At 39.6% G+C, this 17,554-nt stretch overlaps 1 protein-coding gene and 2 long non-coding RNA genes across 12 annotated transcripts in view; 1 reads left to right on the forward strand and 2 right to left on the reverse strand.

Annotated features, from left to right (window-relative positions):
• The window catches only part of LOC111255457 (uncharacterized), an 86,684-nt gene that overhangs the window by 20,588 nt on the left and 48,542 nt on the right, over nucleotides 1–17,554 (forward strand). For all 4 annotated transcript variants that reach the window (XR_015319279.1, XM_086977670.1, XM_022817429.2 and 1 more), the window contains exon 2: nucleotides 15,657–15,894. Coding sequence is in view for 3 of the 4 variants with exons in the window: in XM_086977670.1 (XP_086833796.1) it covers nucleotides 15,657–15,894 (238 nt within the window). In the remaining variant the exon portion in view is untranslated. The remainder of the gene's footprint in view (nucleotides 1–15,656; nucleotides 15,895–17,554) is intronic.
• Nucleotides 329–8,504, reverse strand: LOC111255460 (uncharacterized). Of its 5 annotated transcripts, none has more exons than XR_015319282.1 (4): nucleotides 8,272–8,503; nucleotides 5,383–7,070; nucleotides 4,143–4,241; nucleotides 329–3,718 (listed from the first exon to the last, which is right to left on the reverse strand). It is a non-coding gene; the product is annotated as an uncharacterized LOC111255460 (long non-coding RNA). The 5 variants fall into 5 exon arrangements; XR_015319283.1 differs by having other exon boundaries at nucleotides 329–3,725; XR_015319281.1 differs by lacking the exon at nucleotides 329–3,718 and having other exon boundaries at nucleotides 3,800–4,241; nucleotides 7,965–8,504.
• The window catches only part of LOC111255461 (uncharacterized), an 18,633-nt gene continuing 10,438 nt past the window's right edge, over nucleotides 9,360–17,554 (reverse strand). Inside the window, exons 3-7 of one of the 3 annotated variants that reach the window (XR_015319285.1) lie at nucleotides 15,639–15,974; nucleotides 15,126–15,270; nucleotides 14,746–14,896; nucleotides 12,684–12,880; nucleotides 9,360–10,172 (exon numbers count right to left, since the gene is read on the reverse strand). This is a non-coding gene — a long non-coding RNA (uncharacterized LOC111255461). Of the gene's footprint in view, nucleotides 10,173–12,683; nucleotides 12,881–14,745; nucleotides 14,897–15,125; nucleotides 15,303–15,638; nucleotides 15,975–17,554 lie in introns of all 3 variants that reach the window. The other 2 variants (XR_015319284.1, XR_002675498.2) reach the window with 2 other exon arrangements.

Consider the following 17,554-nt stretch of genomic DNA (forward strand, 5'->3'; position numbering starts at 1 on the left):
TTATTAAGCAACGAAAATATATGAGACTATAGACACTATGCAACTTGTACGCATAAAAACAGTTTCATAATAAAAACACTTAAAGGAACGTATTTTCGGCAGAATTTATAGAGACATCTCTTCTAAGATATTTTGTAGCCTCGTGTAGGCAGTACTCTAGACGTGCTCAAGGCATATACGAATATTGCTTACTTATAGGCTGTATCGGGTATAAAAAAACCTCACTGGGGTAATGTTAAAATTCAGATCACGTTCCTAGCAATTGAAAGCAAATATAATATATATATATATATATATATATATATATATATATATATATATACACATATATATGAACCTCATGGGCAAGCCTTCGCAAACGTATATCAGCTTTATTTATACGGTATATATGCAGCTGTTTTGCTTTGCGGTAACTCAGTCATGTTCCTTCTCGAAGTAGGTCAAAGCCATTTTTATTTCTACGGCCGTGTCTACGTTTGATTTGAATATAGACTTGACAAAAAATAATATAACCACATACTCAAGACAGAAACGTTATTGTTTTATTGCAGTATGTAAAACTTTCAGTTATCCTATTTGGCTACAGGTAATTTTTCTACGGCTAGCACTCAAGCCATTAGGTATTACTTTCAGACGGGTCTTCCTAAATGTATTAAGACTGATGAAACGGATCAGTTGCTAATGTTAAAGTTGGAAATATTGATAACCGCAAACTTGCGGTTACTATGGCAACACACTCAGAGGTGCGCAATAGCCACCCGGGGTACGCCTCTTCCTAATTGATTATTTAGCTAATTAAGGTGGCCTTATTACTCCTTTGCGGGTTGACACTGCTTTCGTAGTGTGATAGGTAATCCGCAGGATGTATTCAGTTGAGCCTTTGAAGCATTCACCGACGTCCAGCTTACACCGTCAATCCTTAAATAACGAAGTAGAACTAGTCAAGCCCGTTATTTAATCACGGGCGTGCAGTGGCGTCACCCTTAACTACGTTCCGTGCAAATCGTGCCCAAAAAATTGATACAGCGCTAAGCATGCTCACAAGTACAGACAATGCTACGCATACTGTTTATATTACTCTTCGAATATTGATTAAACAAGATACAGTAATTAGTATAAGTGAACGAAATGAAAAAACGGTAAGCGTCATAGCGAATGTCCTTAGTCGAGGTACACGTCAAGGCGCTCCCGCCACACCAGGCGGATTTGGGCTACCATTCGATCCTGATCGAATAATATTGCCGTTGCTGTTACATGTAACTAACTTGCAGAATTGCGTGTGCGATTATTAAACGTTTGTATGGTTCTAATAATACAAAACCCCTTACGCCTGTTAACATTGTTGCGATATTCCTTACATATATGAATATATATATATATATATGTATATATATATATATATATACAAAAATGCCAGCAATATCTTAAAGATTAGTTGGACATCATGAAGACACAAGGGGTCCCTCGACAAAGCTTGAACGTAAATCGGCTCCTCGTTCTATAATTCTAGTAGAAGCAGAAATTACTACTGGGACAGAGACGTTGCGAAAGGTGACTAAGTACGTCCATACAGCGAGAAGTGGCGAACGTAGCCTATCGAAGCGTGAAGGCTCTAAAATACGCAGCATTAAGCGACACAGTTCTTTTAAATTTTCCATCAGCTGCCGATTGCCATTACCTTTAGAGAACGGATTTTCGGTATACGTTGAGTTTTTCCGCCTTAGTCCGCTTGTGTTGGCCCTTATCGTACTGCAGCCGCAAAACAAACAAGAGGTGATCCAAGACAAAACGAAGTGAGCTTCGTCCATAGATGGCGCCTTTGTTCAATCGTCTATATATAGGCTGAGTGCCAGCGAGGTCGTATTGTACGTGCGCCCAACAACCTGATGCTATATTGAAGGCTTCAAGATAGCTCGTGAGTTTGTCCAGAACCCCACCTCGGTCGTTAGACAGATTTGGAAAACTAGGAAACCTTTAGGAAACTACGTAGAGCATGCGAGCTCAGGTGGCAAGACTTCACGCCTTCAAGACTTTACTATAGCAGCGCTGTGCAAGGAGCGTCAGAGGAAAAAAGGAGCCAACGAAACTTGGGTGTTCAGCACGAGGTCGAAGAGAAACTCATACCTCTTTTCTTATAGACCCCAACCTCCAGGTCCCAGGTGGCCTTGCCGACATACAGAGCTTGTCGAAGTTTGAAACAAGGCAAGAGGCACTAGCACTATCCTTAGAAAGTGTACAATAAATGAAACTGGACAAAAGAGGCCAGTATTTCTGTTTGAAGTATCAACGCTAGCACGTCCTAAAAAAGTTCTTATTTCTAGAAAAGAAAAGCGTTTGAGAGGGAGGCATAGCTGCTCAGTGGAAATGAGCTACCTGGCGGAAGCAGATGGAAACAGTTCCTCAGAGAGTTTTTTTGCAGCGTTAATCCCAAGTTTTTAGTTGAAGAACGAATCGTGACTGACTAAATAGCATGGTTAGATGACGCAAGTCTGAACTTTAATCCCAATTAGCTCACCAATGAGTTTGGTGAATTTATGTTAGTCGAACGGGTGTTCATCAAAAAGTGCAGATCAGCGGATTTGAGCTCGTGGTAGCAGTGAGGCTATGTCCTTGTAAGCAATCAAAAATTTACACGATGCTTTCAAGCAATAAATAAGCAAATTTTTACCTATATTGAAATTTCCCGTTATTATCGAATGAACATATTCTCGAAGACTTCATGATTAAAAATCTCAATCTTCATTAGATAACCATACCGCAATAGCAGCAATCTAGCTTTAGCATTTTTCTTTAATATCGTATTGAGCATTGTCAGCTTGAGCGTACCCCATAGTCAGCGCCTTCTAAGAACGTATGTTACCATTACGAACCGTTCGTCTGCTTTCATTTAACAGATATCCTAACTGAAGGCTATTATAACCGACTCCCACTGTGAGTCGGGTATGCCGTACATAGTCGAACAGACAACATAACAATACAACTGTATACTCTTTGTAGATGGGGAGTATGAGTGCACATTGCCAGCATAATACCAAACAAAGACGTTGGACAATAGTTCTATCCAAAGCCTACCCAAAATATTTTTTTTTCTCGTATTTTTATATTATTCCTATAATAAAAATATTCACAATAGAGCTTTTTCGAAAAGCATAGGAAATTAATGCAATTTTATATCGATATTTTGCCAAAACTCTCTCACTATACGGTGTTACTCCTTTCCTACAATAAGATGTTCTGCCATCACGAGCCTGATAAAGTAAGCTAGCCCCAGTGGCTTGAAAGAAACTGCATTAAAACTGCGGCTTTTTACATGATATCCAGCAGAGTGTACACACGCACAGGAGCATCTCTTACGCGCGTTTCTTGTCCTAGGTATTCTTGTGTTATCCTTATAGGACTATATAGCTGGGTGCGGCTTTGCAACAAGAACCCTACTGACAACGGACTGATGAATTTTTCTGTAGCAAAGGCAATTATTTCTCGGCTGTTACGAATATTCATGTATTCCACTTCTTGCGTCACGTGTTTAAAACGTTAAAAAACACGTGTATAAAAGCTGTGTAAAAATGGTGTTGACATTGTGTCTAGTACCTATAGTCTTCCATTAAACTAGCATAACCTCGATTCACCATTGAAATTAGTAGACCGTACATAAAACGGCAGAGCTGGTAAAGATGAACTCGTTACGGGTATCCGATGGCTTGACTGAACGACCGTTCTGAAAGCTGGTGTACATTTAGACAAGCGTAGTAAAAGCGTTCAGAAGACAAATATTGGCATGGTACGCATGTGCACGATGTTTAGAGAACACAATAAAAACCACATTTATTGTATAATTCGTTCTTACACTCTTCCAAGTAAAGAACAAAATGATGTTCTCATTACGGCTAGCTGTCTCGTATAAGTCTGACATCTTAAGGCGGGAGTGCAGAACTGTTTTAGCTAAGTATGAGGGATTATTTTAACATCGAGTAAATCATTATGCTCGCCTCCTCGATAAATATATCAAATTTATAGTAAGATTGACAGAGACTGAATAACAGATATTTTCGTTGTCTGATCATGTGAAAATGAGCGTGCGTTCGAGGCTCAGTAACGGTTGTTGGCTTATGGAAGAAACCAGCATCGCTTAGCTCACGTACATCACAGGTCTAATGCCGTCATTTCGTCCAAGCTCGGAAGTTTACCAATGAACTGACGTAAAATCCGATCGGGCTGATCGAGTTCCTGGCGGCGGTGATCTACAAGAGGCAAAATCAAGTTGAATATTTAGGGATATATAGCAGCGTACTAAATTAACCGAAATAAAGTGCATAACTACCTAAGAACTACATGAACTACTAAAGAGTTCACAAGAAGTTCTGCATTGTTAAAAACCGCCTACCTAACTGACGGGAGAGGATGGTAGTGGTAGCTTAGAATCAATAGCAGACCCACTACTGAGATACCCTTGCAGTTTTTTAAGCTTAAAAGATAAGTCGAGACGGGTCTAATGGATTAAGAAGAAATGAATACTTACAGAAAGTACGCATAAGGCCACGTTCAGAAAATATTATGTGTATACTTTTCACAAATAATGATTTTTTTACTGCACATATATATTGTTTACCTTGTAAAATAGAAAATCAGATTTTCATATATACTTTCTGTCATACTATTTTGCATCTATGCTCAGGTTGTTTGTCAGATATTTATTTAACTATTTTCGAACGTTTGCAAAAGGCTTGCAAGGTCTTTTGTAACAAGAATGTCCTCAATTTGATTGATATTTATCAGAGCAAAAAAAATTTCAGAAAAAAAATTCAATTCAAGGACGGCTTCAAGTAGGATGAGTGAAGCGTCCACGGGAACGTCAACCAGTTATACTGGTTCAGCAGCAGCCAGTAGGAGACTGAACATCTACAACAACACTGAAGATCCAACAATTGTGTCGTAATAATCAGAAAATTATGCTTTTAATAAACACTTTAAGACCAATACGCTGGACCGTAAAGCACACGTTATTTTGCGAAAGACCGTGTGCCCTCACTTGAATACGGAGAAAAAAATGTACTTCGATTTGTGGGATATGCTTTAGTGGTTATAATAGCTCTTCCCAGAATCGAATGGAACATTTCAGTAAGCTACATTCTACTGCTAGTAGGAAAATGTACTTTAATTTTTATGCACCTAAAAAAAAAGCGTTTTTCTTGGTGAGTATGCGGCGTAACTTTAAAAATACAGGACTTTTGCTGTCTTTTTTCAACGGAAACACGAAAAATAGGAAATATTTTACTACTTCTACCAGGAAATTCGTTTTGGTAAACTCCTGCCGTAACACGTACCACACAGCTCTCGTTCCGATAACAAAGCAAATGCATTGGATCTGGCCAAGTAAGTTACCTGTTATGATGTCCTTCTAAGATGATAAGCCAAAACGAGAAGTCTTTTCTTCGCTGGTGAAGACGCGTACCTGTTGCTGCAATTTCAGGGCTCACCGACTGCCTCTTTGGTGGCCTGGTCGGTTGCTTAGCGAGGTGGCTGTAGGGCCTAGTTGTACGTAAGCGAGATTCTGGCCGCGATGAGGCGAACCAATGGGAAAAGGCTCTTGGAGGGAACCTCGGGGATGGAACACGAAAGGAACTCCTTTCAGTACACGCATGGAGGCAAGTACGCTTCAGTGGAGTACCACCCTTAAAGGGTTATGTTCTAATCGAGGAGAAAATCTTCATCCCTCTTTGTGGACTTTTCACCGGGGAAACCTGGATTCACCGGCTGAGCTGCTGAGAGCCCAAGAGCGGAGCAGGGACGAAAGTTCTGCTCAATTGTTGTTTACCTTTGAAGCAACCACATTGTGCCCCGACATTAAGCCTCTTTTTTCCCTCTTTGTCGTAATACAAAATCTATGGGTCTATCTACGAAACGGAAATTGTGTCAGTCAAAGAAAAAAGCTGTATCAACTACAATATACTACTATTATATGCTGTTATATTGCAATAATTTGTTACCTCATAGGCAAGAAATTGTGATTAATAAACCCGAAACCTCAGAACCGGCTGACTCGTGTATCAGTCAATTTCAAGCATTATCTTAATTCGTAAAACAGACAGGTTTCAGGTGAGAGGGCATTTCGTTCGGAGCTGTGGTGGAATGACCAAAATACGTGTGCTGCAGACATGTTTGTGTTATCAGGATTATTTAAACTAAGACTTCAGTTTTTTCATTCACAGCCAGTGTTTTCATCTACTCTTGCTAGTAGGGGTAGGTACTGAAACGAGTTCCATAACATCTATTTCGTGGTTCGTGGATTAACTTACCTTGTCACATGATGAAAGCAATACAGTCACTACAATTTTTCTACTCTTTGTAGGTGTCTTCAATATAACTATGACGATACTAGGTATCAGAACGCATCCTCTCACTCAATCCGGTATATTGAACTATAGCTTTTGATTTTCTGCTACAAATCTATGCACTAAGGATGCCATTAAAACTTTCAACACGTTTAGCCTTCATTTATAGGCCTCAGGTTGTTTAATGATCAGTAATATATATCTTACAAATTCTTTTCGTATCATACACACATAAATAGTTATACTTAGTAAGGCAGAAGACCGTTGTTATACTACTACAAGGAAATATGTGCCAAGAAGGATATACTTAGCCAGTAAATGCGAAGATGCTGTATACGATCCAAGACTATGTACAGGAAGCTTCTCTTTTTTTTTGCTTGCAAAACTGTTAACGCCAATGCGAAGGTCTGCTGGTTTGTTTGAATGCCTTGGTATTTTTTGTTTGTTTTTTCCGCTGCGAGGAAAGGGAGGGATGTTGCCACATCAGTTACCCTCTCCTCGTTTTCTGCTGTGTGGGGGATCGAGAAGGAAGATGCCGAAAATGCGTTCAATCGACAAAAAAGGAAGGGACTGGGCAAACGGGACTGGGTGACAAATAGAAGGCGTCCCGACTTCTGCGGCGTACAAGCAGACCGGAATTTAGTGAAAATCGATCGTAACTTTAACATTCCTTGTAATCCGGTGACACCAATGGCATCAGGGAGTAGCGGCGCCAGAAGACATATCCGAAGCGACTACCTGTTAGATTGCAGAGGAAATAAAGAAAAAAGAAAGGAATCAAGAACATAAAAAAGGTTCGCGGGTGCTGGGGATGAATGGTAGAATGTTGGCTGCGTAGGTTGTGGGACCTGCTAGTAAAAGGCAACATATATTAGAAGAATAGGAGAAAAATAATGGTAGCGATAGCGGTACCAGGAAGCGGTAGCATACTTAATCAACTGGTACGGCTGCTTTCTGTCTTACAGTGTGGCGGAACCGACGACGTATTCCGACGGATCGGAGCTACGGCGTAACTGTTAAAGGATTAGAATTGCGGAATGTTTATGATGCAGAGCACTTGTACCTTTGATCGTCATAGTACCGTCTTTCAGCGTGACAATTGTTGTGAATGACCGTGTTGTAAATATTACTTGCACAAAATTGTCCAGTTCCCTTGAAATTTTATGGAGAAAATCACTATTTCCAATGGATAGTCTGTTCGAAGAACAGAAAATTTTGGATCTCCATTAAGTTAAAAATCTGCTTCAGAGGATCCAGAGGATTTACTTCGTACGCATAATCTTTTGTTTACACTTCTTTAGGTAGTGTATATCTAAAATGCAGTATTCAAACTCTTTGAGTAGAACTAAATCGTCAACACATGAAGCGATACCAGGCTGATGTGGGGCATAAGGGGCTAAATCAAAATGCCCATTGAAGAGATTGAAATAGAATAATGAACCCAAATGTGAAGTGCATTATCAAATAGCTCTTATTTCTAATGCTCTTTATTCAGTCTACTAAAGAAGAAGCGGTAGCAACATATCCGTCTCGCAACGTCAGTTTTAATGTCACTTTTTTAAATTTCATTGTGCGTTGAACAAACACATCCAGACACCAAGACACTAACATAGAGCCATTGCCGAAAACAACCTTTCAGGATAACAGTCGCTGCTGGTCTGACGTCTTCTCTTGTGTCATGATCGTATAGTTTTTTCAAATCGTATCATGTTCCTCAGATCAGTAACAGCGACGGGTCACACCTTTTCTTCATAGAAGTCGTAACAATTATATTGCTCGAAATCTTCTCTGTCGAAGATAGATAGCTGATGATGATGCGATTTTTTTAATTGATGGATTACGACTAGCTGCAAGATTATTTTTTAAGAGATCAATGATCCTCCTCGTAAACACCGTGCTTCACTTCTAGATATTTGCCAAAATTGTGTGGGGTACTAACCAACATTTTCTATCATTATCTTCACATCTTCTTTTGACCTTCATTCTACGTCGGCTCGCTTTTTCATTAAGGGAAACTCTTTTTTGTAGACGACGGTCATGTTCGTACGTACGCTGGGTACTGGCTGAAGAGTCTCAACAACCACGAACCGTTAACGTTGCTCTCGACCGAGGTCAACCCGCAGCGATAAGCCTGCCGCGATGGCGGCTGCTAGCGAGGAAGGTACTGGCTTCGTCAATCTCAAGGTTAATCTGTTAAGGTTTATCTGTGATCGCAAAGGCTAGAGAGAGCAGTGACGGTCTCTGTGGCCATTTACTTTCACAAAATCGTTGATGTACTATACCTTTTTACTACAGAGTAAAGATATATACGTAAGCAGAGTCAAGCTTCCCGATGTTTATGGAACTATTAGAGCTGACTCGTAATTCATATTAGATTTCCTTATAAAGCGTACGTTTTCCTAAAGACGTGAACCTAGTGAGCTTAATTATTTAATTAAATTAATTAAATTTTAATTAAATTGTATATAGAAGTTTTTTACCACGTAGAAACAAACATCACATCATCTTCAGTATCTGTTTAACGACAAATAGCCTTAATGATATTCAATTATACTTAGGAAATCATCTGTCCGTGGCAGCATCACAATTAATTTCGCAAAGCTGGCAATGAATAAAGGTATTTCCTGATTCCTCTGTTGGATATTACGACACACATATGTCATTTTTCCTAGCTTTTAAATATAATACATGCGTTCTTACGTACGAGCGACCCTACTTGAACCTTCTTTTTGGCGAGCCTTCGTCATCTTCGAAATGGCTATTTTCTAATATCTAATCAACCAGCAAATGCAGCATCAGTATGTAATCGTTAGAAAATAATCACAAAAAATAAAATTATTGCACTCCCCTCTTTGGTTGATGGAAGTTATCTCTTAGTCTCACTTTAGTGAAGAGCACTCATGGTGAGATTTTCATTTTATTTTATGCTGACATAAGCTGAAACGTCTTAAAATCTTTGGGTTTGAATTTATGTTTTTTTACAGACTCTATGGCAACTTTAATAACAATAGTATAATTTATCGGATAGTATCATATAAATAACATAACATGAATTATTGGCAAATATATTGTATAATATTAAAAGAAGGAGACAAATGCTGTTGTGCGCAATATCACTGTATTTGTGTAAGCGCTAAGCGCTAATAGAATGTTTTCGGGCTGCTAAATTTCCGTAGAAATAATACGGTATTATATCGTAATATTTATTACACCCTTCTAAGCTTTGGGCCATTTTTTGGAGCAATTAGATAAGTCATTATGAGAGGTTGCGGTAATTGTCTAATATATATAACATTAACAAAGACAGGACATTTGTGGTCGTTGTAAGAGGATAATATGTAATAAGCAGAATAACCGGAAATATAAGGTAGTGGCGAGCAGGGTATTAATTCGAGGGCTTTTGTGTCTGCGTGCTTATACGTTTGTGTATGTATGTGTATATGACGTGCGATCACACGTCCGGAAGCATTTAGTAATCGATACTTTTTATATGTATTAAACTTTTGCAGATTTGTTTCCAAACGCGTGTGGAAGGTCTTCTTTCTAGCTATCCGCAACCATATTGATCCCAGTGTACATTTTAGAGCATTTGATTTAATTTTCAACGTCATACAACGAACGTAAAATAGAAGACAAAAGTTAGTTGATAAAGGCGAACGGTCCTTTTGCTGATCTGGTTCAACACCGGTTCCGAAGATCGAATTCGCTTAAAAAGAGACGAGTGTCCGTTGACGGTCCGAGAAAATGAACGTTTAGCAACGTCCCAATTCTAAGACGTGTGCACGTCATGCTCCTTGAACGTATCGAGGGCTGACTTGTTCATAAATTTAGATATGACACCTGAATCATCAAATCGATAATTAAGCATTTACTAAGATAGCTTTTGCTGAAATATCGCTCCAAAAAAATGAATAATAAGTAGATCTGGCACCCAGAAGATACCGTGTTATTGTCATTAAACGTGAGAGGCTTTGGTCACGAATTGGTCACTGTAGTTTTCGACAACAGAAATGATAGCTGTGTATAAGCGACGGCGAAACTACGTTCCCTTAATAACTAACCTTTTTGCTTTACCGTATATAAACCCAAGCGAAACTATTTGAGACATGGCGAACCAAAAAGATACGCACAGACAAACGGCTTCGGCCTTTCAGCTAGTTTGCACGATTAGATGAGAATAGGAGAGATAAAATAGGCTAGTAATAAATAACAAAGCAGCGAAGAACCAACATAAAAAAAAACACAGTCTAAACTGACACAAGCTCTATTGAAATGCTTTTATACACCACGTACATAACGCCAAGCAAAGAAATAAGCTATTACAAACTCTTGAAACGAGCCTGAACACAATGGTCTAAAAATCGGCTTAAATCAAACTATATAGAAACATCCTACAAAGAAAAGCTAATTTAAATTTTAGCAAGTTTGTGAGAATCCGAAAATGAGAGAAACTAACGGTTGATACAATTTTTTGAAGTAGACCACAACTATGGCCATCTTTAGACCCTCAATAAACAGACTCCCGCGTTAATTGAGATACGTAGATATTTGAGAATGAGAATTTTTATTTAATATTAAGCGTGCTGTCGTACTGGCAGAGACAAAATAGTCGATTCCATTCGTATTCAACTAAACCCCCAAGGGCAACCCAGCTTGCCCGTTCGTTTGTTTGGTCGAATTCGGTTTGCACACGGAGGTTAAGCAATCATAACAAGAACAATAATGATGATGTTGATATTGTGTTGTGGATATACGCTTCGACGGCCGTCAGACTTCCAATGTCTGAGCGCCGGATTCGACTCTAACTTGAATTTTTTAATCACTGAATTTATTGTTATCACTATATAGCGCAGTTGCTGGTCTTCTCCGAAATATTGTGTATAGGAAGCAATACCGCCGGCAAAGGTCTCACCCGCATCGCGGTCGAGACCTTTGCCGGCGGTGTTGTTGCAGTGGTTTGAGCATCAGGCTCAAAAAAAAAAAATTCGCATCGGGCCACTTCGTTAATATGATTGCGTGTATTGCCCTCAAAATAATAGGGGAAGAACGTACATGCTGTATCGAGTAGTATTTAACTGAAATGACAGCAGCAGTGGTAGTAAGATAAAAGGATTATCAAGAGGCGGCAGTAGAATGTAACCTATGAGTTGTTGTTTTTAACTGTCACAAAAATAAGGGCATTGAAAAGCATTTTTTGATATTTGTCACCAAACGAGAATCAATTATTTGTGAGATTTATTGATTCTTTCTCAAGTGAGAGGACGAAAAAAAAATGATTGCCATCCGCTAAAGGACACTCGTTATAGGTATGATGAACCTTTCGCACGCTCGTCCTTAGCACGCGCATTTTTTCTTGCCCTCCGGGCTTTTTGAACATTATTATTTGCCTCCAATAGTTTTCCTTTCTATTGTCACATGGCCTATAAGAAGGATGGCAGTATCTTGAATGAACGCGCCAAGCAATAATCCTTGGAGCCCGCTAGTTCAGCTTTATTCGATACGTGAGCGTTCATGTGCTTGATATATTAAACTTCGTTTAAATAGTCCACCGTTAGCCATTGAATGTGCACTCAAGGATAATCGACGACGTAAAATTGCATCGATCTTAAGCTATAGAAGGAATAAAACTTTACAGCTGTATTGTCAAATACTACTATGGCTTATTAAATGTTATTCAAGGCAAATGGATCATAAGGGATTCCTATAACTTTTCCGGGTGTCGAAAAGTTCCACCTGCGGAAAACTGAAAAATTCTACTGTTAAAATCTGCCGCCAACCTCCTGACGGTTTGCCTAGGCAATTCAAGACTGCTTAGCCATTGATATTAGGAGCATGTATACGTTAGGATAACTGTGTAAATAATGTTATTCTATAGTACACTGCTGATGTATTGATTGACGTAATTACTTAAAGGACAAGTAATATTCGTATGAGTCAGTGCGATACGTCGGGTGCGTCCACAGAGTATTTTGAATCGATAATTAAATAGTACACACACTAACGCGGCAACGGTACGATCTCATAGTAGACCTTTCGAGTTACGGCAGGGATAAGACATGTAACAGAATCTTAGTCGGGCAGATTACACAAACGATGTATAATAGATGCCCATTTTTGAAACGCTCAAGAAAAGTCAAATATGGTCTTTCGCGTCAAACAAGAATTACACTGGTATGAACTTGAAGCGATTGATCACAAGAAGATAGTGACGTGACGATAAAACGTATCCTATTGTGAGATGTGTCAGCGGCACCGTACTATGATACGCTCCTAATACGCTTAATATAGTAAGAATAAAGCAGTACAACAAGAAAAACAATGGTTACAGACAGGCTATATACGGTATATTACTTAAGGTTTTTCTTTATGTTGCCGGACAACGTCGTCTAACGATGTTGATGATGTTCCAAGCAGTACGGCATCTGTTTATGTGCCAGGGAAAGGGTTAATGGTGACGGCCAACGAGCGTTTCTTGAGCTCTATAGACGAGCTAAGGTCGCGAAGAAGGCGAAAGGCCACTTTTGTCGAACCACAGTATTTCTTGTCACCTAGAAACATCCAATCAACAACATTAGCAGTCAGATAGAGACGCGTATGCTCGAAGCGAGTTCGCTCAACAATTCGAGAGGCTAAGTTCTGACTAACGCTTTGTAAAGTTAGTACCGTTCAGAATAGCTCCCGTTCGTGGGTAGCTGCTTCAAGAACAAACTCAATTATATTGTGCGGATTGGGCTGTCCTGCCGTGCACTGTATTTCAGCCTTATCACATTAAACCTGTCGGCCTTACAAACTTCCAGCTTGCAAGGTAGAGTACGATTATTATTATTCATTTCAATTTGTGAACCATCACTTAGTACTTACTGTGCATAAATGAAGAATACAAGATTATTACATGCTAGAATAAGTTGAATAGAAAAAGGACTACGTCATCAAATGCATGTCTGCAACGGCTTGTGATGTTACTGTCATACTTTAGACCACCACTTACGAAGGCTTTTTTGACAGATTTTATCACAGCCAATAAGCGCACATTTCTTCTTATCGACTAGAGCAAGTTCGTAGCCAATGTGATATCGTAATGGGGGCAGCAGGACCATCTCCTAAAAGTCAACTACCGTCCAATATCTTCGCTGAGGGAATAATTTTCGCCAATATTATATACTTCCTTGCTTGCAAGAAATCAATGATTTACCGCATCCTAACTGAGTACGAGGCAGCTGAAGGGACAGAATCAGGTTTCTATACACGATAACGAGAAAGAGCTCGAGAAGACATTTACTGCGGATGTAAAAACGAATCGCGAGGATGAGTGTTAGGTCTCTACAACCCTGAGTACATTTCTGTTGGGGGGAAGTAAAAGCAAATTTCTGGTTAACACCTCCGTTTTGAGTGTTGCATGTTATATATGTGGCACCGGCCCGCTTTACCTCTTTCTTTACTTCGTAAAATTCGCAAAAGTCCTCAGAAAAGGTGAAACTTTGTATAGATGCTGTGTTGAATCATAGGCTACATGTCTGCCTGGCTTTTTTTTTGAATAAGCAAATTAGTGCACACCTGGCCTGTCATTGGAACAAAGATTTATAGCCGTCTTGTGGCTATTCATCTACACTAGCGCACGTTGGGTTACTGTGTATGTAAAGCGAATATCTAACAAATCGTCGCACGGCAACGTCGACTAGCTCACTATCACTAGTAAAAAGGTGCTAAAAAATATAAATGCAAACGTTTTGACACTGGCTTGCGAGAGATTTATAAATCCATCTACGTACGTCCGCCCTTAGCGAGATCAATTTGATACCGCTTTATTTTGAACACCTCATATATATATATATATATATATACATATACCCGAATCGAAATTGGCAGACTTAAACTGTATCACATCGACCTTTACGATGAAATGGGTGCGAATTAGGTGAAGGTGCTACGAATGTTTTGTATGTAATCCGTATAAGCTGTGTATAATAGAGGGAGCGCCCATGTGTTTTCACTGATCAGACTTCAATTAGGTTCTATAAGCTCAACCAGATATATAACGTCTGCCAAATAAGCTACCGCTAAATTACTATTTTACTTGATAGACATTTTTTGAAATGGACCATCAGGGCTAAAAAGCTTTTGCTTCTAATGCAGTTGTTATATGCAAGCATTACTATATCTTCTGCCTAGAATTACTAGAGCAGAATTTTATGCTTCGGGCATCTGTCAAAGTACAGATCTAATTATTTTCATTTTGCGATTGGTGTCAAGCTATAGCTCAGCAGAGTGTTCTGTGAAAATACACACGCAACCGATAACGTGTGTATCGATGACGACGTCAACGATAAAGTAGATGGCAAATCTAAAGTTAGTACGCGACGATGTTCCACTTGGCTACGAATAATCGGGGCTATGTCATACCTGACATACTTACAATTTTGAATGTCGAACTTGCGTACAAACCACGAGTCATGCCGATGCTGTCCACTGGAAGCTGCTATTCTCGTACCTCTTCTGGGATTTACTAAACCGACGCGAAGGCTTGACTTTGAAACAGGAAAATCGACAGGGGTTTGCCGTCAAAGCTGGTAAGCGATCGATCGGACGAAGAAGTAAATTAGACTTTTGCATTAAAACTTCTCAACGTCCAAAAGCAAAACACCATAGCGTGTACTTTCATTGGTGTGCAGTTCGTTCGTAACCTTATTCAGCGAAACGTCGTCGTTCAATAGAAGAATTATTTCGTGTTTATGGCTCAATATGGGATTAAACGGTACCGAGCGAACAGGAATGTTAGGGAGAAATCCAGCATACCTGTACACGTTACTAATGACGAACTTCACGTTTCTGTGAAGCGACGGATCCAGCGAACGGTAGCTGAAGCCTCTAGGAGTTAATCGACTATGCAACTTGGAATAGCTAGTGGCAGTTTCATTGGCTCAAAGCACACGGACCTCAGCTACCCCAATGCAGATGATACACGGTTGAAAACTATAATTAGAAACAGTTGGGGTAAACCAAAGTTTTCAGCTGTTTGTTGTCATGCCAGCTCTTTTTTGCCGATTTACCTTTTTTGTTTTCTGTAACAGTAAATAAATGAACTTCACGGCACGAATGTATGGTGTTATTAACCTTGCGTTATCTGGGCTGGGCATATGATTTGTCATCAGGTCAAGAGCACCTGTTTACTCGATACGATGCTCATCCTCCACTGTTAAAAATAACTGAGCTTTTAGATATAACAAGCGTGTTTAAAAATCAACCTCTCAGAGCTCAGCACTTATTAACAACATAACAAAATTTAGCAAATAACATGGGAAACAATACATTTTTACTTTGTTTCAGACGGGTCGCCGAGGTACGATGTGCTCGTCAACGAACATGTACGACCATTTTACGTCGATGGTGCGGACGTCCCCGAAGATAACGGCGCTTCTATTCGATGACCTACAACTCACATTTGAAGATCTTGGTAGAGTAACCCATAATCTGGCAGACAAGCTTAGCGGGTTCCGTCACATCGTCATTTGTCTCCCGCCATCAGATGCAGCCATATGTACAATGCTAGCAGCATGGAAGCTCGGTAGGTTCACATTTTCACTGATTCAGTTACTTTTGTCAATTTAGTTACTTTTCATGCACGACGTCAGTTATATCATCCTCCTAAGGACAACGTGCAGACAAAAGGCACTGCGACAAATCATCAGTGTTGGACAAGTAATGTGAAAAAAACAAGATCATTTCTCAAATCATATTGATCTAAGTGAATTTCCAAAGTCTAGTAAAGGATGGTTAAAAATCGAGTGTCCTGGATACCCAAAAGGTGTGCATTTTTCAACGTTACACTTGTTTAAAGCTCTCTGCTTGTAACGCGTCCTCCCTACATGGTTATTTCATTCCAATATATGTAATATTGAACGGGGTACTTTGGATAAATAAGTATAAGACGATTCCGGGTAGATTTGCATAGGTGTCAAGACAAAATGCTTTTTTTTTCGATAAGAGAGTTTCACACCGCTCTGAGCGCGCGTTGGCCTTTTCCGGGCTGCGTCACCGCGGATTGGAATTGCACACATTCGAACAGAAACCGTAATCATATTTGCGGGTTTACCCATTAATTTATGTTTTCCTTTGCGTATATATATCATTCATAAAAGGTTATTAATTAAAATTTTGTCTTTGTTCGTTCAATAGTTGGGTTAGGCTGAGTAATGCAAACACTATCTCTGAATCTATATATATATATGCTTTAAAAGTTAACTTCTACTTTTTCTTAAGCTGCATTGCCAATCAGCTCGAACCCAACACGGTCAAAAATATTGGCGAAACAAAAAGTTTCGCGTTGAGCTCTGGACGAATCCTACTTTCTGATATCAGTGAGAACCTCTTTCCAGATGTAAAACCTTTTTCCCTTTTTCTGAAATACTGTTTATTTAAAAAAGCTATTGCCATATAATTTGCCTCTTGGTCCGGGGTAAAAAAAATACTTGGACCTGTTTCATCGCCCAGTATTCTAACGCTAAGCCAGCTCAAGCGTTTATCAGCGTTATTTTTGACCTTAGGCTAAAAAGTAAGACTAGTCAGCAAAATGGCCATATCCTCGGTGCCGCTCAACGTAAGCTATCGTATCCATCTTTCATGCGAGTACCCGGTGTGGGTGGAAGTCGCAAGGGATCAGGAGTCCTGGCATTGGTATATGGAATGTAACAGGAAAGCTGCAAGGGAAAAGTAAAGAGAATAACCTCTATCCGAAATCCGAGGTCATTCCCGACTTCTTTCCACTTCACAAGAGAAGACTGCCGGGCACACACCCAATCGGCAAAACTAGTCAACTCGTCTAAGGAGTAATACGACATAGTTTGCCCCGCTGCCAGGCCCGTTTTGCTGCCTTTGGACCAGGTTCAAACGAATGTACGAAAGGTTTTTCGTTGAGCGCCAAAAGAGGCTCTCTTAGCTAGAGAGACGGACGATGTACAATATGCAGACTGCTGATATGCCTCTGGCAAAACAATGAAATACTGAATGTTGGCAAACGTAGTAAGCTAGACATAGCGGAGGTCATGTTAAGCATACTCATAGCATGTCATTTCCACGAGTGCTGATACCGAAAACTTAACGGCTATTAGCCACCTGCCTCAGTTAAATGATAAGAAGGATAAAAATAAAAAAAGAGCCCTTAGAAACAACTAGAAATGCGGATGGATAAAACACTCATCCATGATTTATTTAACAAGATATATATA

Source organism: Varroa destructor, unplaced genomic scaffold, assembly GCF_002443255.2.
Source record: "Varroa destructor unplaced genomic scaffold, Vdes_3.0 BEIS01000001.1, whole genome shotgun sequence".
In the NCBI taxonomy this organism is placed as follows: domain Eukaryota; kingdom Metazoa; phylum Arthropoda; class Arachnida; order Mesostigmata; family Varroidae; genus Varroa; species Varroa destructor.